The sequence below is a fragment of the Quercus robur genome, chromosome 11, assembly GCF_932294415.1.
Source record: "Quercus robur chromosome 11, dhQueRobu3.1, whole genome shotgun sequence".
Taxonomy (NCBI): domain Eukaryota; kingdom Viridiplantae; phylum Streptophyta; class Magnoliopsida; order Fagales; family Fagaceae; genus Quercus; species Quercus robur.
The window spans coordinates 17,854,657-17,880,034 of NC_065544.1; the positions used below are offsets into that span (position 1 = coordinate 17,854,657).

General features: G+C 36.9%; 2 protein-coding genes across 2 annotated transcripts in view; both read right to left on the minus strand.

The window, feature by feature from the left end:
• LOC126706286 (AAA-ATPase At2g18193-like) overlaps positions 1–25,378 on the minus strand; it is a 61,793-nt gene that overhangs the window by 15,905 nt on the left and 20,510 nt on the right. The window lies entirely within an intron of this gene.
• Positions 16,421–19,792, minus strand: LOC126706285 (AAA-ATPase At3g50940-like). The gene is made up of 3 exons (XM_050405686.1): positions 19,507–19,792; positions 17,960–18,973; positions 16,421–17,400 (listed from the first exon to the last, which is right to left on the minus strand). Exons 2-3 carry the CDS (start codon positions 18,929–18,931, stop codon positions 16,735–16,737), a joined length of 1,638 nt encoding a protein of 545 aa, XP_050261643.1. The 5' UTR covers positions 18,932–18,973; positions 19,507–19,792; the 3' UTR covers positions 16,421–16,734.

Here is a 25,378-nt window from a genome sequence, read left to right on the forward strand (position 1 = left end):
ACTGTAAATTCCCAAACCCCAAATGAAGTTTCATCCCTCTCTGTTACCCTTCTCCCTTCATTTGTCTTTATCCCTTTCTAAATTCAGATCTACCACCACCACAAACCATAAAACTCAGTCAAACCTAAATCCAAAAAACCTGTAATGTTAGGTTCTAAGGAATTAGGAATTACCGTATTAGAACTTTAATGTGTAATGTTGGCAAACCATAATCAAAACATTTAGTCTAGATTTAGGCTACTCAAAGTGTGTTTTGTGTAAAGTTGGAATCGAGTGTATTGCAGGATTTATTGTGTAAATCTGCAAAGCTCGATCGATCGAAAATTAGACTCAATCGATCAAAGCTCGTGCAAATTGTTTTTCTGCAGAATTTTCCAACTCAAACCTAAGCCCATATGAGGTGTAGGGTTTAATGTTTTGTTTTAAGTATAAAAGGAAAAACCCTAACCACGTTTTACTGTTGTTGTCTATGTTGTATATGTGAATCTCTTGTGAGATCTAGAGATGTTTGCCTTCATACATACTTTGGATTATCAAGATCAAGATTGATGTCGAGATCCTGGTGATCGTTTCAGTTGCTGCACAAAGAGCTTAAAGAGAAACACAAGTGGGAGTACTTGTGGTTGCTGTGAATCCAAGAAAGAAGTAGTCCGTGGACTCGGAGTTGTCACGTGGTCGTGGTAGTAAGTTTTCTACTCGAGGTAGCAATAGGATGTTGGTGGTCTAAGTCGCTATTGTAAAACTTCAATTCTTTCGTAGTGGATCTATTTTACCTTGAGGATAGCTAGGTTAAATCCTCCCCAAGTTTTTTTACCTGTTTGGTTTTCCTAAGTTATCATATCGTTGTGTTTTTTATTTTCTGCACTGTTTCAATAATATGATTTATCTGTGTTAACCTAGATCTGCATAATTTACCTAAGTTAATCACTTGGCTAAATAACTAGGTTAATCTATTTGCGTTTAAGGAGTCTAAAAAGGTACATATAGCATTCCACTATCGCATCAAAAACCCACTACTAGGTGTGTGCATAGGTTGGGTTGAAGGGTTTTTTCAACCCAACCCACCATGGTGGGTTCAAAAAAAATCCAACCCAACCCATCCCACAAGGATTGGGATGGACAAGTTATTTTTAACTACTATTATTAATAGTAAATTAAGAATTAGAACAACATCACCACAAATAATAACAAATTTATAACCAAATAATTATGAACATAACACCAAACCAATATAAACTATATGAGGATAGCTTAGGGTTTAGGACCTTTAGGTTTTATTTTGGAAGAGGGGTAAAAACATAAATAAAAAAATTGTATAATATATTTTAAATATATTTTTTAAAATTTAAATACATATTAAATTAGGTGAGTTGGGTCCAATTAGGTAGATTTGTGAATCTTATGACCCGAACCCAACCTGACTCACTGTAAAAATAATTTTCACAACCTAACCTGACCCATTGTAAAAACAAATTTCATGACTCAACCCAAACCACCAACCCCTAAAAATTGGTCTAACCCGACAAGTTGGGTTAAATCAGGTCAATCTGGTGGGCTGGCTACACAACCCTACCCACAACCACCCCACTACAAATCCACCCAATATCGAAACCCTCCATCACCGGACACAAAACCCAAACAAATAAAAACCTAACACAAATCGGAGCCCACCACCACCAAAAAACCCATAACAAACCGACACCTACTGCCAGAAACACACCACCACCACAATACAACCACCCAAACCATAACCCACAACCACCAAACCCATACACCATTGAGAAGAAGAAAGGCATGGATGAGAGAGAGAAATAGAGGGAGAAGAGGGGGGGAGAGTGGGTTAGGTTGGCAAGAGAGAGAGAGAGAGAGAGAGAGAGAGAGAGAGAGAGAATGAGCAACATAGGTTAACGGTGTTAGGGATTAAATTGTTTAAGAACCAAATTGATCAATTTTGAAATGTCTTAAACCTGATTCACATTTGCTTAAACCTCAAGATATTATTAATGGAATTTACCAAAAAAATTAATATTAAGAATCTTAACTAATATCATTTTGAAATATTCTAAAGGAGGCTAATTGGGTATATATATATATATATATATATATTAGCCATAAATAAACATGGTTGGCTTGGGCTAATCCTTTTATACTTTTAGACCTAGTATGTAATTTGGTTAGTGCAGTTTTTTTTTCTTTCTTTTATACACTCTTCAACATATTCATCAAATTTTAAACATATATGTAATATGTATATATTCATCACAAAGAGATTAAGTGATTAGCTACATACCCACCCAAACATGATATCCATTGCCCCATCACAAGCTTAATTCAAGAACAATATAAATTGCAAAATATATATATATATATATATATCAAGTAATTTTTTTAAAAAGGGGGTACCCATTTATAGATGCATGGATGTGTTCATTTAATTATGAAAATTAACATACTTACATACCAACATAAACTTGAAAATAATCATAGCCTAATTATGCATGTCTATAAATATACAAAATCACCCAAACATGATTAAATGGCAATCACACAAGCATGCTATTCATTATAGCGACTAGAAGCATAAAAACAATGAAATAAAAAGGGATTTAGAAATTAAAACTAAAGGGAAGCTTTGGAATTGATGAAGGATTATTTATTTGGAAATTTTCTGAATTGATTGGGAGAGAATTTAGGTGTTTTAAGGTGTTTTTGTTTCATATTTTCAAGTGAAAAGGGTGATGAATTTATAGAATAGGAATAACAAATTTTCTCTTACATACCATGAGCATCAGCGCCAAAGCACAAGGTATTTGTGAGCATGTGCTTTGGTCCTAATTTTGTTCATCTTATTTTGAGTTTTTGTCCTTTTTTTTTTTTCTTTTTAGTTTTGAGGTACAATTTATGCATACTTGGTTATGTTGGGCTTTGTAGAGTCTAGTTATGTTTGATCCGATTGACGACCCGACCTGACTCAAATAATGTTGCGTGGTTTTTAATGAGAAATTTTCTTAGGCTTAGTCCATGGAGCAGAGGCTAGGGCCGACAGGCCCAAACTGTAGCCCATTGTGAATCTTGTGCGCAGGATGTAGAAAACGTGTTTTGGTGATTAGGGTTTTGTTGTTGTAGTTTTTTAGAGAAAGAGAAAAACTGTACTACCGTACTTTGTATTTTTTCCTGATAATAGTGAAATCCCTGCAACTCCGTGGACGTAAGCAAATTGCCAAACCACGTAAATACTATCTTGTGCATGTGATTATTTTTTCTTTGGCGTGTGTCTTCTCTATTTTTGTTTTCTCACAGGTTGGGAATTTCAAGTTAATTCCCTACAATTGGTATCAAAGCCTAGGGTTAGGTTTGAATGGGGGCAATGGCAGAGGAAGTAGGAAAGGCATCTGGAATAGTAGCATAACATCTAAACGAATTTAACACTATCACAAATCAGTTGTCATCTGTAGAAATTGATTTTGATGATGAGATTTGTGCACTGATCGTTTTGGCTTCTTTGCCAAACAGTTGGGAGGCAATGAGGATGGCAGTAAGCAATTCTATAGGAAAGAAAAAGCTAAAGTACAATGACATACGGGATTTAATTCTGGCTGAGGAGATTCGCAGAAGAGATACAGGTGAAACCTCAGGATCTGATTCTGCCCTAAACCTTGAGATAAGAGGCAGAGGTAATGACAGAAATTCAAATCAGGGCAGATCAAAATCCAAAAATTCTAATCAGAACAGAAACAAATCTAGATCAGGCCAACAAGTACAATGATAGAACTATGGGAAAATAGGCCACTTTAGGAGGCAATGTAAAAGTCCTAAGAAGAAGAATGAAGATGATTCTGCTAATGTTGTAACAGAAGAGGTACAAGATGCATTACTCCTTGCAGTAGACAGTCCACTTGATAATTGGGTTTTGGGCTCAGGAGCTTCGTTTCATACCACTCCATACCGAGAAATCATACAGAACTATGCTGCAGGTGATTTTGGTAAGGTATATTTGGCTGATGGTATAGCCATGGATATTGTGGGTATGGGAGACGTCCGTATATTGTTGCCCAATGGGTCTGTTTGGTTACTAAAAAATGTTCGACATATTCCTGACCTGAGGAGGAATCTAATTTCTATTGGACAACTTGATGATGAAGGGCATGCAATATTATTTGTTGGTGGTACTTGAAAGGTTACAAAGGGAGCCAGAGTATTGGCTCGTGGAAAGAAGACTGGTACTCTATATATGACCTTAAGTCCAAAAGACACAATTACAGTTGTTGAAGCAAATACTGATACAAGCCTATGGCACCGCAGACTTGGTCACATGAGTGAGAAAGAGATGAAGATACTGCTGTGAAGAGGAAAACTACCAGAATTGAAGTCTATTGATTTTGACATGTGTGAAAGCTGCATCTTAGGAAAGCAGAAAAATGTGAGCTTCTTGAAAACTAGCAGGACACCGAAAGCTGAAAAATTGGAGTTAGTATACACTGATTTGTGGGGGCCTTCTCTGGTTGCATCCCTTGGAGGTTCAAGGTACTACATCACTTTCATTGATGACTCAAGTAGAAAGGTATGGGTTTATTTTTTGAAAAATAAATATGATATATTTGAAACTTTTAAGAGGTGGAAGACCATGGTTGAGACAGAAACAGGTTTGAATGTAAAATGTTTGAAGTCAGATAATGGAGGAGAGTACATAGATAGAGGGTTTAGTGAGTATTGTGCTGTACAAGGAATTAGGATGGAGAAGACCATTCTTGGGACACCACAACAAAATGGTGTGACTGAACGTATGAACAGAACTCTCAATTAGTGTGCTAGGAGTATGAGGTTGCATGCTGGACTACCAAAAACTTTCTAGGCTGATGCTGTTAGCACTACAGCTTACCTGATAAACCGAGGACCATCAGTTCCCATGGAGTTCAGACTTCCTGAGGAGGTTTGGAGCGATAAAGAGGTAAAATTTTCATATTTTAAAATTTTTGGTTGTGTTTCTTATGTTCATATTGATTCAGATACTCGTAGTAAACTTGATGCAAAGTCTAAAATATGTTTTTTCATTGGCTATGGTGATGAGAAATTTGGCTATAGGTTTTGGGATGAACAAAACAGGAAAATCATCAAAAGTATAAATGTGATATTTAATGAACAGGTTATGTACAAGGACAGGTCAACTGTAGTGTCAGATGTTACAGAGATAAATCAAAAGAAATCTAAGTTTGTCAACTTAGATGAATTGACTGAAAGTACTATCCAGAAAAGGAGTGAAGAAGATAAGGAGAATGTAGATTCACAGGTAGATCAGAGTACACTTGTAGCTAAAGTCCGTAGATCTTCCAAGACCATTAGACCTCCACAGCGTTATTTACCCACTCTAAATTATCTCTTGTTGACTAATGGTGGTGAGCTAGAGTGTTATGAAAAAGCCTTACAGGATGAAAATTCAAGCAAGTAGGAGTTAGCCATGAAGGATGAGATGAATTCCTTGTTAGGGAATCAGACATGGGAATTGACTAAATTACCAGTAAGAAAGAAGGTTTTGCACAACAAGTGGGTATATAGAATAAAGAATGAGCATGATGGCAGCAAGCGTTACAAGGCCAGATTAGTTGTCAAAAGGTACCAGCAAAAGAATGGCATTGACTACTCAGAGATATTTTCTCTAGTTGTGAAGATGTCAACCATTAGACTGGTACTGGGAATGGTGGTTGCAGAAAACTTACATCTTAAGCAGTTAGATGTGAAGACGACATTCCTTCATGGTGACTTGGAGGAAGATATTTACATGATTCAGCCAAAAAGGTTCATTGTTCAGGGACAAAAGAATCTAGTCTGCAAATTGAGAAAAAGCTTGTATGGCCTAAAACAAGCTCCAATACAATAGTACAAGAAATTTGACAGTTTTATGCATAGAATTGGGTTCAAGAGATGTGAAACTGATCACTGTTGCTATGTTAAGTTCTTTGACAATTCTTATATCATTTTACTATTGTATGTGGATGATATGCTCATTGCAGGGTTTAACATTGAGGAGATTAATGATCTAAAGAAGCAATTGTCAAAACAGTTTGCAATGAAGGATTTGGGAGCTGCAAAACAAATCCTTGGTATGAGAATCATTAGAGACAAGGCTAATGGTACATTGAAGCTTTCACGGTCAGAGTATGTGAAGAAAGATCTCAACAGGTTCAACATGAATGAAGCTAAACCAGTGAGCACACCCTTGGGTAGTCATTTCAAACTAAGCAAGGAACATTCATCAAAGATAGAAGAAGAAAGGGACTATATGAGCAAGGTGCCCTATGCCTCAGCTATTGGCAGCTTGATGTATGTTATGGTGTGTACAAGGCCAGACATTACACATGCAATGGGAGTTGTGAGCAGATTCATGAGTAGGCCTGGAAAGCAGCATTAGGAGGCAGTCAAGTGGATTCTGAGATATTCGAAGGGTTCATCAGATACATGTCTTTGCTTCACAGGTGCAAGTTTGAAATTGCAAGGTTATGTAGATGCTAATTTTGCTGGTGATATTGATAGTAAAAAGAGTATTACTGGGTTTGTATTTACTTTTAGTGGTATAGCTATATCATGGGCCTCAAATTTACAAAAGATTGTTACTTTGTCTATTACAGAAGCTGAGTATGTTGCAGCAACTAAAGCTGGAAAGAAGATGATTTGGCTACATGGCTTTTGAGATGAATTAGGTAAGAAGCAGGAGATGGACACTCTACACAGTGACAGTCAAAGTGTAATTTTTCTGGCTAAGAATTCAGCTTTTCATTCAAAGTCGAAGCATATACAGACAAAATACCACGTTATCCGTTACCTTGTTGAAGATAAGCTGGTAATACTTAAGAAGATTTGTGGATCTAAGAACCCGGTAGACATATTGACTAAGGGTGTCACTATTGAGAAGCTGAAGCTGTGTGTAGCTTTAGTTGGTCTTCTAGCTTGAGGATAGGAGGATGAGTGGCAGGGATGAGTGATTGTGTTTGGAGGATTGCGGTTGATGTTGATGATTGAACTAGTCTCCAAGTGGAAGATTTGTTGGGCTTTGTAGAGCCTAGTTATGTTTGATCCAATTGACGACCCAACCCGACCCGAATAATATTGCATGGTTTTTAATGGAAGATTTTCTTAGGCTTAGTCCATGGTGTCGGCCCAAGCTGTAGCCCATTGTGAATCCTGTGCGCAAGATGTAGAAAACGTGTTTTAGTGATCAGGGTTTTGTTGTTGTAGTTTTTCAAAGAGAGAGAAAAACTGTACTGCCGTACTTAGTATTTTTTTCCCTAATAATAATGAAATCTGCAACTCAGTGGACATAGGCAAATTGCCGAACCATGTAAATACTGTTTTATGCGTGTGATTATTTTTTTCTTTGGCATGTGTTTTCTCTATTTTTGTTTTCTCACAAGTTGGGAATTTCGGGATAATTCCCTACAGGTTAGAACTGTGTTCACGAACACTATTTTGCTTGTTCTTGATACCATTGGAAAGTTTGTGTAACATACTTTCTAAATGTACCAACTTTGGGTCATTTTGTGCTATAATAAAAAAAAATTAAAAAAAAAAGTTATTCAATTGAGAAATGGGGTGATTTAAATGGGAAGTTTTCAATGTTTATGTTTTGTCATCCTTGGTGCACATATTTTCAAGCAATCTGGTGAACATCCAACATAACTTTTTGTTGCAAAGCATAGAGAAACATGCCTAGTTTACTAAGTCCCAACATTTTAGATCACCTATGGGTAATCTATGACAAATTTGTGTGCAAAGTGGGCATCTCAATCTTATCTTGAGCCATTTTCTATGGGTTTTGCATGATTCTTTCCATTTATATACTTACATTTTGGCCTTTTGGATCTCTGTTTAACTCAAATAAAGTCTCATTCTAGAAAGCTTACAATGCCTATTTTCTAACTCCCTATGTCATTTTTTAGAAGCCCGAAAATGTAGTACCAAACTCGAGTCTTTGTTTGAAATTTTATGTATCTCTATGGATTCTCTTTGTTTGTGTGGAATTTTTGTGGTCCAAACCTATCAAATTGAAGCTTCTCATAAGATATTTCCAAAAACACCTCATTTGCATCAAACCGGTGCCAATATAAGCAACATAAAGAAATTAGGGAAGAGGAAGGAAAATTATTTGTTTCCTTTCAAAAGTGAGATAAAAATTATTAATTAATTAATTAAAAAACCTAATAAGACCTCACATTATTTATGTAATAATTTATTCACCTTCATAATTGTGTATAAGCAATCAAATAGTGTATACTTACATAATAATAATATAAATTTACATAAGTTATACTTGGTGTCTAGCTATCCAACTATTAAAAATCCTTTCATTCATAAGTGAAATTTTGATTAAAAAATAAATAAATGTGGCTTATTCTTTAAAAAAAAAATCAACAAATAAACAATATATAGCAAATCTTACATGAATTTATCACTCATAAATATTTTTATATTTCATATTGGCGCAAAATACATTTTATATATGTACAAAGTTTGGCTAACTACAAATTTGATTGTAGCCTTAAGCTTCTTCGCTAGTTTAGTTTCCAATGGTAGAGCATTGTGGCAAACAAGCTACCAATAAATAAGAATAACAAAAAGTATACGAAGTATATATATATATATTTTAAAGAACCACATACTAAGTAGAATCTTTCTATGGTTTTAAAAAGGGGACTGGACCAGCTAGTTTGACTGGTTCAACTGAGAACCAGGTACCAGTTCGATCCAATAAAAATGCCCAAAACCGGTCAAAAACCAGCCAAAACTGGTTAAAAATCGGGTTAAACTAGGAATGGAGGCAAATGGTTTTGCCTTCGGTCTGGTTTTTTAAACCATTGTATTTTCCACCTAATAAGCATGTTTATCAATGAGGTCAACAACTTTTTAAACACCCAACATATGTAAATTTAGACCTTTTTGCTTACCAAGATACCAAGCAGGGTGATCTCGTACTTTGCTGTCTCCTGTGCCAACTCTTTAAGCATAAGAGGAAGAGATTTATATTATGTAATTCTCTTCCATACCCAAACGTTACCAGGGTGAGCTCTACTAAATAAAAATTCATTTTAGAGAAAATATTTTGTGCTAATTTCTATTGTTTCAACTTGAGCCATCATGGTTTTATTCATCCATGCAATCTTTCTAAAACTAAAACTAAAACTATCTCTAGACATCGGTAAGCAAAGAACATCCCAATTAATTGTGTAACTTCTTTTTCTCCACCCAAAATTTTTGCTTTCTACGCCCAAAATCACGGCCCTTAATCAAACCCAACCCAAAATCATCATCTATAATAAAAGTATAAAACCCAAATTATAAAAGAAGAAGAGGAAAGAAAAAGATTCTCAAAAAACAAAAAAAAAAAAAAAAAAAAGGAGAAGAAAGAGAGGCGGAGATAGAGATAAGGACAAGAAGATGAAGAAAGGAGTGTATTCAAAAAATAAAGAAGTAAGTGTTAGGTGAGGGTAGGTGAGAAATATTAAAAAAAAGTGAGGAAAAATATTATTTTAATAATAATAAAAAATGTATATAATAAATAAACTGATGTGTATGTTTCTGTAAAGTGTTTGTGTAAAATAGAAAAAGTGAGTTTTTATACTAAAATAGATGAAAAATTTTAGACGGATTGATGCGTTTTCTCTAAGAGCATTAGCATGGAGCTAAAATTTTTAACTTTTAGCATCTCAAAATTCACTTTATCCATTTTAATACACCAATTTATAATACACTCAATATTAATTGTTCTATATTAGTTGTTATAAATAGTTCTGAGCTAATCTGCCATAGCTCAGTTGAAAAAAAAAAAAAGGCTACATCAATATAGCTCTTTCGTTGTGAGTTGGTGGTTAAAATCAGCAATTTGACTTTTTAGCACTATCAATGCTAATGCTCTTAAAAATCTATTTTGTTGCAGGCGGTTTTAACACACTGAAGCAAGAAATGACCTAAAGGAGGAATAACTAAAACACCAATTTTACTCATAATTAAAACCATCTTAGCGCTTCCCCCTCGATATTCCCTTCACCTCTATAGCCTCGATAAATACCATCCTTAGGGTTCTATGTAACACATACTTAAGAATACAATAAAGATATAGTCACTAGAGGTGTTGCTCATTCTCTCTTTCTTGATTTTGTTCCCTCTGCAATATTCTTATTATTTTGTATTATTTAATAGACATTATCCTTCAAGCCAACTTTATTGGAACAACATTGAGTTTGGTCTGTAAGAGTACGAATCTAGACAAAGATAGGGACTTGGAAAAAATGTTTGCTAATTGATCCCAACTGAGCCCAAGAAAAGAAGAAAAAAAAATGATTAGAGATTTTGGCAATCATATCTCAAACTAAAGTGAAAATCAATTTGAGCATGGAAACAGGAGAGGTATATTGGCCCTGTTAAGAATATAAAGTGTGAGAAAGACTGAATAGTCTGTATATTGATATGTATGAAACAATGTACAATAGAGAGCCTTATATAGGCTAGATATGTGTGCAGTACAAGTAAAAGGAGTAAACTACAAGTACAGTATACTGGGCTAAAGCCCAATGGGCTAAACTAGTCTAAGCTATACACTAACATCCCCCCTCAAACTCGAGGTGGCAAGGAGGAAGCCAACTGGAGTTTGGATATAAGATCTCGAAGGCGACCAGGCGAGTGAGTCTTGGTAAAGATATCAGCAGGTTGGTCAGTAGAGGAGATGGAGAATAACTGGAGATTTCCTTTCTTAAGATGCTGGCGAGTGATGTGGCAGTCGATCTCAATATGCTTAGTGCGTTCATGGAAGACATCATTATGAGCAATGTAGATAGCACTACGATTGTCACAATAAATAGGAGTGGCAGTGGGCTGTGGAGCATCCATGTCAGCCAAGAGCCAGCGAAGCCAAACAAGCTCACAAGTGGTGTCGGCAAGGGCACGATACTCAGCCTCAGTACTAGAACGGGAAACCACATCCTGCTTCTTGCTGCGCCACGAGACCAGAGAAGTACCTAACAGGAAACAGAAACCTGTGATAGAGCATCGATCAGTCGGATCACTTGCCCAGTCAGCATCTGAATAAGCATGAAGCTCGAGAGAAGATCGAGAGGAGTAATGCAGACCATGATAAAGTGTGCCTTTGACATATCGGAGAATCCGAAGAACAGCAGCATAGTGGACAGAACGAGGTGCATCCATGAACTTACTAACCATACCCACGGCATGTGAAATATCTGGACGAGTAACAGTGAGATAGATCAAACTGCCAACCAACTGACGATAGCGAGTAGCATCGGATATAGGTTCACCGTCCAAGGGTGTGAGCTTTGCATTGTATTCCAAAGGAGTGGAAACAGTCTTGTTATCAGTGACACCGGCTTTGGAGAGAAGATCAGAAGCATATTTAGCCTGGGAAAGATAGTATCCATCAGAGGATGAGGTAACCTCAAGCCCAAGAAAATAGCTGAGAGTGCCCAAATCTTTCATCTCAAAATGCTGACTAAGGAAGTTCTGAAGAGAGCGGATACCTGCAGAATCATCTCCAGTAATAATCATATCATCAACATAAAGAAGAATAAGAGTGATACCAGCAGAGGATCTTCGAACAAAGAGAGCAGTGTCATGAGGACTCGAAGTGAAACCCTGCTGAGCAACAACTGAGCTAAACTTTTCAAACCAAGCTCGAGGAGCCTACTTGAGGCCATAAAGAGCACGGCGAAGGCGGAAAACTTGATTGCCTGAGTGTGGATAGCCAGGGGGTGGTTGCATGTACACTTCTTCATGGAGGTCTCCATTAAGGAAAGCATTCTTCACATCCATTTGATAAAGAGGCCAATGGCGAACAGCAGCCACAGCAATGAGACATCTAACAGATGTAAGACGAGCAACAGGAGCAAATGTTTCCTCATAGTCAATACCATACTCCTGAGTAAAGCCTTTGGCAACTAGGCGAGCCTTGTATCGTTCAACAGATCCATCAGCCTTGGTCTTGATCTTGTAAACCCACCTACAACCTACTACAGACTGACCAGGAGGCAAATCAACCATATCCCACGTGTGATTCTTATGAAGGGCATCTAGTTCTTCATTCATAGCTTGCTGCCAAAGAGGGTCAGTATGAGCCTCACGATAGGTGTGAGGTTCATAGAGAGTGGCAAGAGCAAAAGAGCAATGATAATCAGTGAGATAAGGGGGAGGAATGCTTACCCGAGTGGAACGGTGAAGTTCAGGACCAATAGGAGACTCAGGAGAGGGTGGTGCCACAGGATCCAAGACAGGCGGGTCATATGCCGGAGACAGAACCGGAGATGAGTCGTCTGGAGAGGCAGTCGATGCTGAAGAATCCTCCACAAGTTCAGGATAGAGAGGGAGGAAAAGATCAGTAAAAATGGGAGACTTTGAGGAAGAAGATGTAGGAAACTGCTGAAGACTCGTGAAAGGACGATGTTCCCAAAACTCAACATGACGGGAGACACGAAGGCGATGAGAAATGGGATCATAGCAGCGAAACCCTTTTTGAGACACACCATAACCAAGGAAACAACAGAGACGAGTACGAGGTTGGAGCTTTGTTCGTTCATGAGGAGGAAGAGAGACAAAGCAAGCACAACCAAAAACCCGAAGAGAGGAGTAGTCAGGAGTTTGACCATAGAGAAGCTCAAATGGTGATTTGTTGTGTGTAGTTGGTGAAGGAATACGATTAATAGTGTGTACAGCAGTGAGTGCGGCCTCACCCCAAAATCACTCAGGAAGAGAGGCAGAAATGAGAAGGGTGCGGACAACATCAAGAATGTGACGATGTTTTCGTTCTGCACGACCATTTTGTTGAGAGGTGTAAGGACAAGACCGCTGAGGAAGAGTACCATGCCTGTCTAAAAAGGATAGGAAAGATTTATCATTATATTCTTGAGCATTATCCGATCGAAAGACTTTAACGGTGCGATTGAACTGTGTTTCAATCATTTTATGAAATGTTTGATAAATAGACACAAGTTCAGACCTATGGTGAAGCAGATAAATCCAAGTATACCGAGAAAAATCATCCACAAATATGACAAAATATTTAGATCCCCCCTCAGTGGGAACAGGTGCAGGACCCCAAATATCAGAATGTATAAGATCAAAAAGGAGCAGAAGAAAATGAGTCACTTTTATTAAATGGCAATTTTGTTTGTTTGCCAAAATGACAGGAAGTACAATCAAATTTTGAAAACTGAACTGAACCTAAATGACCTTGAGAAGCTAACAATTGAAGACGAGATAAGGATGGATGACCAAGACGAGCATGCCATAGATCAGGTGAGGAGGTGGCAGTGGTAGTAGCTGCAGAAACAACTTGTGAAGGAATCTTCAAGTCATGAACCTCAAACATGCGACCAACCTTACGGTCTGTCCCAAGCACTTGACCCGTCCGGGGATCCTGCACATCCACACCATGATTAGTAAATAGAAGATCTACGCCTAATTCGCAAAGTTGACCAACAGAAAGCAAATTGAGGGATAACTTAGGAATATGAAAAGTGTCACTAAGGGATAAACAAGGAGAAGAGATTGTTCCTTTATGACTAACAGGCATAGGAGTTCCATCAGCAGTGTAAATGGTGATTGGATGTTCTAAGGATGCCTTATCAGAAAATTGGGATTCATCAGGAGTCATATGGTTACAACATGCAGTATCAAAAAACCAAGGTTGTTTACCTGAGGTGATAGAAAGGGCAGTGGAAGTGCAGGATAAAACCTGTTGAACAACTGCCTCAATATCAGCCGTAGTAAGTGAGGAAGCCAAAGATGGACCTGTAGGAACCGATGGATCTGAAGGACATACAGCAGCTACCTGAGGAAGAGAAGCTTTATTCTGCTCTTGCACAAATTTCTGTAACTTACGACAAACAGAGATGTCATGGCCTTTGGCACGGCAAAACTTGCAGTGAGCACCTTTGGAAGACTGAGAGGTGGGACGCCCGGAGTTTATTCGCGGAGGAGCAGTGAATGCAACAATGAGAGGCTGTGGTGAGGGTGTAGCCAAGACATGATCAGATGATGTCATGTGATAAGTGGGCCGACAATTCTCCTCAGAAATGAGCTCCTTTACTGCAGCATCAAGAGAAGGAGTAGGAGACCGGCTAAGTAGAGAAGCCCTAGTAGGCTCAAAATCCTCACGTAAACCCATCATGAAGTGCATAAATCTACGGCGATCCCGATATTTGACAAAGAGCTCAATGTCCTTAGAACACACCAGTGGAGGATCTGCAGCAGAGAGTTGTTCCCACATAGTAGAAGTCTGAGAATAAAAATCAGAAATAGACTGACCTGTCTCTTGGCGCATTTGATAAAGCTTTGATTCAATGTGAAACTCCAAGCTTGAATCATTAGTGCAATTATAACGATCGGCCAAAAATTTCCAAGCAGCCTCAGCAGTTTCAAGACGAGGAAGAAGATTATGAATGGAGGGAATAGAGGTATTGATAAACCAAGATAAGATCTTACTCTGAATACTCTCTCATTCTTCTAGACGTTCTTCATAATCATCTGTTGTAACAGCAGTCTTGGAAGACTCTTCAGCAGCTGTGGCTTTGGATTTAGGGTTTGGTACTGGCTTAGGAATTGAACCAGTCACATATCTCCACAGTTTACGACCCTTGAGAAAGACGGTCATATTCTGAGACCATGCATGATAGCTAGTAGGACCATCCAACATGATGGTGATAGGACGTATGATATCTCGTTCACTTTGTTGAGCCATAATGAAGAAAATGACCAAAAAGTGATATTTAGATACCTCAAATGCAGAAACGGAGCCCAAAATCAGAATCTACGCGAAAAACTGAGCAAGACAGGTCCTGTTGAAAATTTTGACTTGGTCAACGGCCAAAGTCAACGGTCAAGTCAAAGTCAACGGTCAAGTCTGGTCTAGTCAACGGCTGACGTGTGCTGACGTGGCAGGGTGACGTCACACTAGGGCTGACGTGGCAGTTCGCGAAATGGAGCTGGCGCGTGTAAGCGCGTGTGGCGCGTGGAGGAAGTCTGGTCTGGTGCGTGGGGCGCGTGAGTACTAGTGGCGGCGCATGGCGGCGCGTGGAGCGCGTGCTCGTGAGGCAGAAACTTCAGGCGGCGCGTGGAGGCGCGTGTGAAGTGTTTTCTGGCCGTTCTTGGTTGGGTTTTGCTCGGGATTGTCTGTTCTGTCACTCAATGCCTTTGCTTTGACAGTTGGATGAGTAGAACAATGAGATTTGAGATTTGCTGGGACTGTGGGCGTGACGGCGGTGACTCGCTTCTGACAGTGGCTACTGGATGAAGGCGAGGGCAGCGGAAGAATGCCGGAGATGTCCACAGGAACCAGAAAGTCAGAGGATTGGCTCTGATACCATGTTAAGAATATAAAGTGTGAGAAAGACTGAATAGTCTGTATATTGATATGTATGAAACAATGTACAATAGAGAGCCTTATATAGGCTAGATATGTGTGCAGTACAAGTAAAAGGAGTAAACTACAAGTACAGTATACTGGGCTAAAGCCCAATGGGCTAAACTAGTCTAAGCTATACACTAACAGGCCCCAATGTTACCCTTCATCCATTGCCTTGTTTTCAGTAAACCAGAATGAACTTTACGCGTTTGTGTATGAATTTTACGCATACGTGTAAAATTCATATTGTGCTATCAATTTTTATTCCTTATTCCCAGAAAATCTAATCATACATATTCGCATTTGATTGTCTCCCTCCCCTTTTTCCCAATATGAGCTCTACTCTAGAGTGCGGTCCATATTGAATTTGAGTAACCCATTAGCATCAGTAGTTAAAAAGGTACACATTTCATTAGTGAAGTGCACTTCCAAAAAGTATAATCCAAATGGAACATGGAAAAAAACGTGGCATTTTGACGTGACATCCATTGATACTGTAAAGTCTACAGGCAAAATGAATTGGATTTCTAATCTTACTTTACATTTGAGTAATGCTAGTGTAAACATGAAAGCAATTAAGTTATTATTATATATTAAAAAAAAAAAGTAAAAAACCACCCATTTGTTTTTTTTTAAACTTCAGGATCATCAAACTAATAAAAGACAAAAGAAGGGAGAAGTGAAAGAGTGAGACTCATATCACTACATATTATGCGATCAGTTCCTATTCTCTCACAGTACTGTTATCAAATAAGTAACACGGATATACATCTTTGACTTGCATATTGTTTTTTTCAAAGAACAGAAAATAACCTCCAAAAACTTTTATATGCTTTCTCACCAAAGCATTAAATGATTAAATACTAATTAAATATGAACATTCAATGCTGGTAGGGCTGTAACTAAATGAGAGAGGGGAGGGCTGTTACACATAAAAAGAGTTAGTTAACATTACCAGCAATAAAAGTAAAGCGGTCAGAGGCAAATAGCAGCACGCATAAAAAGCGTAATGCAAAATATCCATTCAACAAACATGTAATTCTTTTCTAAATCACCAACATCTCACACACATGGTCACACAATTTGCACTAGTACATTATCAGATTCACAGCAGTGCACAACCGCACATTGATACTGTGTGGACCGAGAAGAGGGAACGGACCACCACAGATACGATACATATTATTTCACAAAGAGAACAAAAACTCAGAAATGAGGAGAGGAACAAATAAAGATCACCACCAGCAGGGAGAAAAACTTAAATGGGATTTGACAAGTGCTAGAATGGCATGGGAACATTACTAATTCCTTGAGAACACGAACCATCTCTTTTGAAACTACCCATCACTCCATGTCTCCATCAGTTCGTATGGATTTATATACTTTGCACCTGCAGACTTTGCATCCGCAGCCTTTGCATCCGCAGCCTTTGCATCCGCAAGTTTTTTTTGCTTGAAAAGTTTAACAAGTCCTTCAACATCAACATCAACATCAACATCAGTATGATCGCTCTTCAAAAGTTGCTCTGCCTCTTCAGCCTTTGCATTCTGAAGTTTTTCCTCCTTGAGAAATTTCACAAATCCTTCGACATCAACATCTGTATCATGATCACTCTTCAAAAGTTCCTTCAACTCGGCAGCCTTGGCTTTCTTAAGTATTTTTTGCTCGAGAAATTTGACAAGTCCTCCGAGAACAACATCAGTACCACCACTCTTTAAAAGTTCCTCTGCAATTTCAGCTGGGGTAACCTCTACATTGTTCAACAATCCTTCAATCTCTCCATAGAGTTGGTGGTCACCTTCGATATTAAGATAATTAGAAGCCAAAAGCTTGAACCCATCCATGGTGCAATATGACATGTGCACGTGCAGATCCATGCGGCCTGGGCGCAACAAAGCAGGATCAAGTCGGTCCTTATCATTGGTGGTGAACACAATAATTCGCTCATCTCCACAACTTGACCATAATCCATCTATCATGTTCAATAAACCCGATAGTGTGAACTGAAAAAATAACATGAAAGCAAATATTGTTAGATGAAATAATTAGATAATGTCATTTGCATCAGCGCGTGTGATAATGGTAATGGTTGTTGGCATAGTGCATAGCATACTCAATAAAAGTTATAATCAATACACAATACTCTAACTTCCAAGGGTTTAAGAGATATGATTGGTATGCAATTTTATTCCCATTTCTATTCTAATTTTCTGTTGAAATACACTAATTCGATTCTCAGTCTCAAAACCCAACAACACATGCATCCAATAGTGGGAAAAATCTTCTAGCAGGAAAAAAACTAATTAGACTCATTGAACTAAATATCTCATTAAAATTATAGCCAAGTCTAACAAAAAGAGGCTTACACACTTAGAATCATTATAACAATTTTTTCGTACAATTTTTTCGTATTGAAAAAATAGTTTATACTGAAACTCATTATACTAATTTATATATAGTTGACCATATATATATAGTTGACTAATTTATGATAGTTGACTATTGTATATATATATATTGGAGTAATTGCAACTAAATTTTATGAGAATAAAGAATGCTAACCGTGTCAATTTTCTTTCTCCTTTCATCATTGAACTTTATACCGCGATCTATATCCTCGATTACCAGTATTGAGCGATTAGTTGTTGAGAGCAATATACCTCTCAAGTCGTCATCTGAATAGCGTACGGAAAGGTTCAAATCATAGATATTAAAGTGGAGGTAATTAGCCATGGCAGCAATCAAGCTTGTTTTACCGGTACCCGGAGGGCCATAAAGCAAATACCCTCGCTTCCATGCCTTGCCAACTTTCTTATAATAGTCCTTCCTTCCAAGAAATATGTCCAAATCATCCTTGAGTATCTTCTTCTGCTCTGGGTTCATTGCCAACTTCTCAAACGTAGCTGGATGTTCAAGACTAACATAACGCCATTCTTTATCACCTTCATCATAATAGGCAGAACCATGAAAAGGGCCATAATTACCATGGACCCTATTACGGGTATAAAGCTTTGAACCCGTTTCTTCGTATTGATTTCTCTCATAATGATCTACTATATTTCTTAAATAAGAATCTAGCACTTCCTTTTCAGATCCCCTATCAAAGGAAAGATGTAATTTCTTTGAATTACTACCGCTTATTTCGTCTCTTTCAACACATAACATCCATTTGAGTCTAATTTTTCCAAAGTAATCAATAATCTGTAAATCCTTTACGATATCAAAGATTGATTCCTTTTGCCTAACTGTTTTGCTTACCTTGAAACGTTCTGGTTTTGTTGAATCACAAATCAGGGTACGTAGTTTGGCTGTGGCAGCTTCATAGATTCGGTTGCTACGGTGATCAACTCTCTCTTCAATGACGATAGTGACTTGAGGCGTAGAGATTCTAGCGAGCCACTTTTTAAAGGTTGAGACCAGGTAATTGCTGACTTCAACAGGTATGTGTTCTTTTACAAAGGGACTTAGTAGAATCACAACAGCAGTTGTGAAAAATGGTGCCAATGTTGTAAGCATCTCCCTGAAAGTAAACATGGATTGAGGGTATAATCGTCTACCAATCACCTTTTTCAAATCCTGTAAAATTGAGAACAATGTGGTCAATGATACAACTATTTTATGGCTTGAGCCATGAGGAAACCAAGTATTTCTTGGTTTTGTTTATGCAATCTGTTTAATATTGTGAAAGTTTTAAGTCACTTCATAAAAAGGACACCTGCCATAAATTTGTTGGGATAATTCCCCATCTATTTGTTAATAAAATTTAAATACAACCTGTAGCAAAAAAATAAAATAAAAAATCACATAAGTGGCAACCACCAAGAAAATTAGGGCCATTTGATGAGTAAGTTTAAACTCACATTTTCACATTTTAAATATCATTACACATATTTCTATATATTTTTTCACCTATACATATTTCAAAAAACACCGAACAACAATTTTCAAACTACTTTATCAAACACTTCCTTAATCACACAAGATCATGTACATACAGGAAAACCCTATAATATAAATGGAACAATTTACTATAATAAAATAGAGAATGCAATGCTCAAATTTATGTCCAAAACTTAAGTTCACAATAAATTTGAAAAATAAAATAATACCTTTTTAGAAACCCAGTGAAACCAAGATCACCACAAGATCTCCGCTATGAACAAAGCACAGTTTTTTTTTTTTTTCACTAGATCTTCGCACAGCTTAATTTCACTCTCTGCACATTTCTCTCCATTACATCCCTGCTTTTTATAGACCCAGCTGCGTAGCTATTCCTGAGCTTGTCTTACAAGGCTAAGGCAATTGATGAGAAGCATCGTATAGTTGAGTAAGATTCAGATGTGCGGCTGAGAGCAAAAGAGAGGTATACAATAATATCTAACCTGAATTACGAAGTTTCGTAAAAGATTGTTCCGGCTGCAAAGCAAAAGCCAAAAGCTCAGGTTTTTTTTTTTTTTTTTCCATGTAATGGCAATTTCATTGAAAGAACCAGGAAAGAACGAGCTCATTATTTGAACCTTTTTTTTTTTTTTGATTGGCTGGGACAGGAGAATATTCTTTGCTGAGTGACACTGAGAAGAGGGAGAAGATAAAGGCGTTTAAGCTTGTCTTTTCTCGGTGACATATAGGGAAAGTTTTCACTTCTTTTAACGGGCACTGCAAGGTATCATATAATTTTTGTCAGATTTTTGACAATTTTATAAGGGTATTGCACGGTGTGCAATTGAACAAATCTCAGCCATCCATTTAATCCAATGATTCCTTATTTTGACACCTCACCAGGACGCGCTAGCAATCCGTGTGCTCCCTCAACTTTTCATTTTAGCTTCACTTCTCAGTAAAACACTCTCTCCTTTCTCTCTCTCTCTCTGTGTCTCTCTCGCCTCCACCACTCTCTTGATCTAATGCCTTAGCGGAGAGTGCCACTGTTCGTGCTCTCCTTCTCTCTACCAATATTCCTTCTCCTTTTTGGGACGAAGTTGCTCTTCATGTTGTTCATGCCATTAATCACATTTCAAGTCCTGTTATTCAAAATCAAACTCCATATGAGCGCCTTTTTGGGTCATCTCCAGACTATCACCACCTTCACTCCTTCGGTTCTACTTGTTTCATTCTTCTTCAACCACATGAGCATAACAAACTTGAGCCTTAGTCAAGACTTTGTTGTTTTCTTGGCAATGGCGAAACTCAAAAGGGCTATCGGTGTTATGATCCAGTCTCTCATTGTCTTCGTATCTCTCACAATGTTGTCTTTTAAGAACATCGCTCCTCTGTTGAGCTCTCTCACTTCCATGCCTCCCTATCTTCCTCCTCTATCTTAGATCTTTTTCCAGATGAGGCACATATTCCTTCTTTAGTTGCTTCTAATCCTCCTGTAGCTGCTTCTGATTCTTCTATAGACTTCTCTGTCCAACCACCAGATATCCTCGATCCCTTTCCTAGTTTACCCTTTAATGAATAGGTGGAAGATGAATGGGTCAAAGATGAGCTACCCAACCTTGAGCTTGGGTCCCCTGCTCCTGCTTCACCTGAAGATCTTGTACAAGACATTCCATCTCATCACTCAACTCGAGTAAGATCTATTCCTACACATTTACTTGACTATTATGGTTACACTGTCCTTGCTACACTGCACGAGCCTCACACCTATCGTGAGACTTCCACTAACCATTTATGGCAGATTGCAATGAAAGAAGAACTTGATGCATTATTTAAAAACCATACTTGGGACTTGGTGACTCTCCCCTCGGGAAATCTGTGGTTGGTTGTAAATGGATCTACAAGATTAAGACTCACTCTGATGGGTCCATTGAGCGCTACAAAGCTTGTCTTGTTGCAAAAGGTTTTACACAGGAGTATGGGATTGATTATGAAGAGACATTTGCTCCGGTTGCTTGTATCTCATCTATTCGTGCCCTTTTAGCTATTGCTGCTACCAGCAAATGAGACATTTTTCAGATGGATGTCAAAAATGCATTCCTTAATGAGGATTTAAATGAAGAAGTTTATATGCAACTTTCTACTAGTCTCTCTGTTGAATCAACAAGGATTGTCACCTTTGACGTGCACTTTATGGCCTTAAACAAGCTCCACGAGTTTGGTTTGCCAAATTCAGCTCTACCATCTCTTACTTGGGTTACATGGCCAGTCATTATGATTCTGCCTTATTTCTTCGTCGCACTGACAAATGCATTATTTTACTTCTCCTGTAAGTGGATGATATGATCATAACTGGTGATGACCTTAGTGGCATTCAAGAACTCAAGGATTTTCTTAGTCAGCAGTTTGAGATGAAAGATCTTGGATATCTCAGATACTTCTTGGGTCTTGAAATCACTCATTCTACATATGGACTTTATATTACTCAAACCAAGTATGCCTCTGAACTCTTGTCTCGAGCTGGACTTCCTAATAGCAAGATTGTTAACACTCCAATTGAACTTAATGTGCATTTGACTCCCTTAGGAGGGAAACCATTGTCTAATCCCTCTCTTTACAAACGCTTGGTTGGTAGTCTAGTTTATCTCACTGTCACTCGTTCAAACATTTCCTATGCTATTCACCAGGTGAGCTAGTATTTGTCTGCTTCACGATCGACTCACTATGCTGCTATCCTGCACATTCTTCAATACCTAAAGGATACTCTCTTCCATGGTCTTTTCTATTTTGCTCAGTCTCCTTTTGTTCTCCATGCATTTTCTGATGCTGATTGGGCAAGAGATCCCATTAATCGCAGGTCCACCACTGGTTATTGCTTTCTTCTTGGTTTTTCTCTAATTTCTTGGCAACGCAAGAAATAAACTCATGTGGCCCGCTCTAGTACTGAAACAGAATGTCATGCCCTTGCTGATACCACATCTGAGTTCTTTTGGCTACGATGGCTTCTCAAAGACTTAGGTGTGTCCACATCCTCTGCTACTCCTCTGCTACTCCTCTTTATTGTGACAACCAGAGTGTCATTCATATTACTCACAATGATGTCTTCCATGAACGGACTAACCACATCGAGATCGATTGTCATTTTATCCATTGTCATCTTGTCTATGGTGCTTTTAAGCTCTTCTCAGTCTCTTCCAAATATCAACTTACAGATATCTTCACTAAGTCACATCCTAAGGGACGCCTTCATGATTTAATTGACAACCTCAAGTTGGTCTCATATCCACCTTGAGTTTGAGGGGGGGCTGTTAACGTGTATAGTGTTGTGGGCTTTAGACCCACCTAGATTACTTGTATAGCACATATGCTTGTACAATATTCTTACTTGTATTACACACATATGCCTCCTATATAAAAGCTCTCATGTACATTCTTTAACTATGAAATATAATACTACAGATTTCAGTATTTCTAACAACTATTTTTAGTTCTTTCGTTAATTTATACCAATATTTTATTAAAAAAACTCTATGGCACACCTTAGAGTGCCTGCTAACCTTTTCCTTCTTTTAAAATGAATAAATATTGATTTAAAGGTTTTTTTTTTTTTTTTTTTTTTTTTTTTTTTTAAAGCATGAAGTAAGTGGACGACTTTGACTCCATAGCACTTTCCGTCTTTCCCTTCACCTAGCTACTAGCTTTATTGCTTTTACATCACTTTTCTTGACATATTTGTGGTGTTAATAGAACACAAGAAAACAGGGGCGGCTTGATGTATTTGGGGACCTAAAGTGAAAATTGATTATCTTGTTTTAGATGCAAAATTACTACTAATTAACATAAACTACGTAGAATTTTTTCTTTTTTTAAAAAATTTTATAAACAAAAAAAAAATTGACAAAATTTGTCATACTTGTTGATATGGTAAATTGATAATAGTAAGTAAAAGAGTGGTGTTAGTAGTGGACTTAGACGAGAACTAGTAAAAGTTTGCTAACTAAACTCTTATTATTGTTCTTATTTTTTTTTTTTAGAAGTACAACATTCACAATATTGTTTTACAATAAATCCTAGGTTCTAAGTTGTTTTTTTTTCTCTATGAAAATATCACTATAATTATTTTTTTGCCATCAATAACAGGTTATAACAACCTGGTACTTAGCATAATTGTAAAAGTGTTATAAAAAATATTGTAGACGTTGCGTTTTTTTCTATTTTTTATTTGTTTTTCATCTGGTAAAAAAAATATTATTTTATTTATTGATTATAAATAACCCTATTGATTAAAATTTGGGGGCCTTTTTTTTTACTTTGGGCCTTAGGCGACCGCCTCTCTTGCTCCACTGTTCAGCCGGCACTGCAAGAAAACTAAACATGCTCTTTTTTTTCTTTTTTAGAAAATCAACATGTTCAGCCAACACAAGAAAGTTATTATTACTTTATATATATATATATATAGAGAGAGAGAGAGAGAGAGAGAGAGAGAGAGAGAGAGAGAGAGAGAGAGAGAGAAATAAATTTTGGACAAAAAACAAAAATAGTTATCTAACATATCCTAAGGTTTTTCACTTTTAAAATTTCAAAACTTGATTAAAATTATTTTTAGAAATATTCTACCGGAGGCTAAACATGGCTGTCTTGGGCTAAATTGTTTATACAATTATGCTTTTAGGCCCATTATGTGATTTGGTGGGTGCGTTTTCATTTATTTATTTTGTTTTTCTTTTTGGTTTTATATATACGATGCATAATTTAATAAAAAATTATATGTAAATTATATATAGTAAAAGCAAATTTAATACTTTGAGTGAGTAATTATATGCTAATAATATTTGTTTTTTCTTATGAAATACAAAAAATTAAAATAGAATAACTAATCATATGTGGATAACTAATAATCATTATAATAATTAATACATAGAGTGACTTAGTCGACAATTTTCATGTTTTATTGGTTCCTAAAACGTGCATGAATGAAAATATTATCATATTTGAGCTGGAATATTAAATGCATAAAATTGAATTTTATTTGACAAACGTGAGAAATGTTTATTAGAATTCTATCCTATAAATATTGCAATCAATAAAAGAAAAATTGTAATCATAAATGTAGTAACACTTTAATTATAACTAAAAAATGCTAAAGATATTATTAAATTTTACAAATTGACGTGGTATCACAAATTAACAAATTAACATGAAAAGAAATAAACTAAACAAATTTGATTACGTATTAAATGTTAACTAGAGTGTCAAATGAGTGGGTTTGGGGTAGGCATAATTGGGTTGGGTAAACAAAACTCATTTATCCATTTATTGCCCATTTAACTAATTATTTCTAACCCAAACCCAACCCAGTTATTATGGGTAAACCCCAACCCACCCAATAATCAAAATTACAAAAATTCCACTAAAACTTGAAAATGAACAAAGTACTTATAAAATCCTTTAAATTTACCAAAATAGCCCCTAAACCTAAAAAAGATCAAATATGCTAAAAAAATCTCTGAAAATTACCAAAATATCCCTGAAGCCTAAAAAATGATCAAAATATTCCTGAAGCCTAAAAAGTGACCAAAATATCCCCAAAACCTAAAAAAATGACCAAATATCCCTGAAACCTAAAAATTGATCAAAATACTTCTGAAACCTAAATATGACCAAAATACCCCCTAAACCTAAAAAAATGACAAAAATACCTCTGAAACCTAAAAATTAACCAAAATACCACCTAAATCTAAAAAATGACCGAAATATACGTAAAACTAAAAAAACCAAAATAACTTCAAAACCTAGAAATTGACTAAAATAACCCTGAAACTTAAAAATGACCAAAATACACCCTAAAACCTAAAAAATGACCAAAATACCCTTAAACCACCGAAAATACCCCTAAACCTTTTAAAATGACCAAAATAAACCCAAAACCTCAAAAATGACCACAAATAATCCAAAACCTCTAAAATTACCAAAATTAGCTTGAAACCTCTAAAACGACCAAAATAGTTCTAAACCTTTAAAATGACCAAAATATCCCCTCAAAATATCTAACTTGACCAAAATACCACTAATTGTATAAGATGAACAAAATACACCCAAAGC

Bases quoted from the DNA above. Each gene is read 5' to 3' on its own strand.
- LOC126706285 (XM_050405686.1), bottom strand. From the start codon at position 18,931: ATGTTTACTTTCAGGGAGATGCTTACAACATTGGCACCATTTTTCACA. The intron at 17,401-17,959 runs GTTAGCATTCTT...TTATTTTTTCAG, and splicing joins GGAGAAAGAAAATTGACACG to TTCACACTATCGGGTTTATT.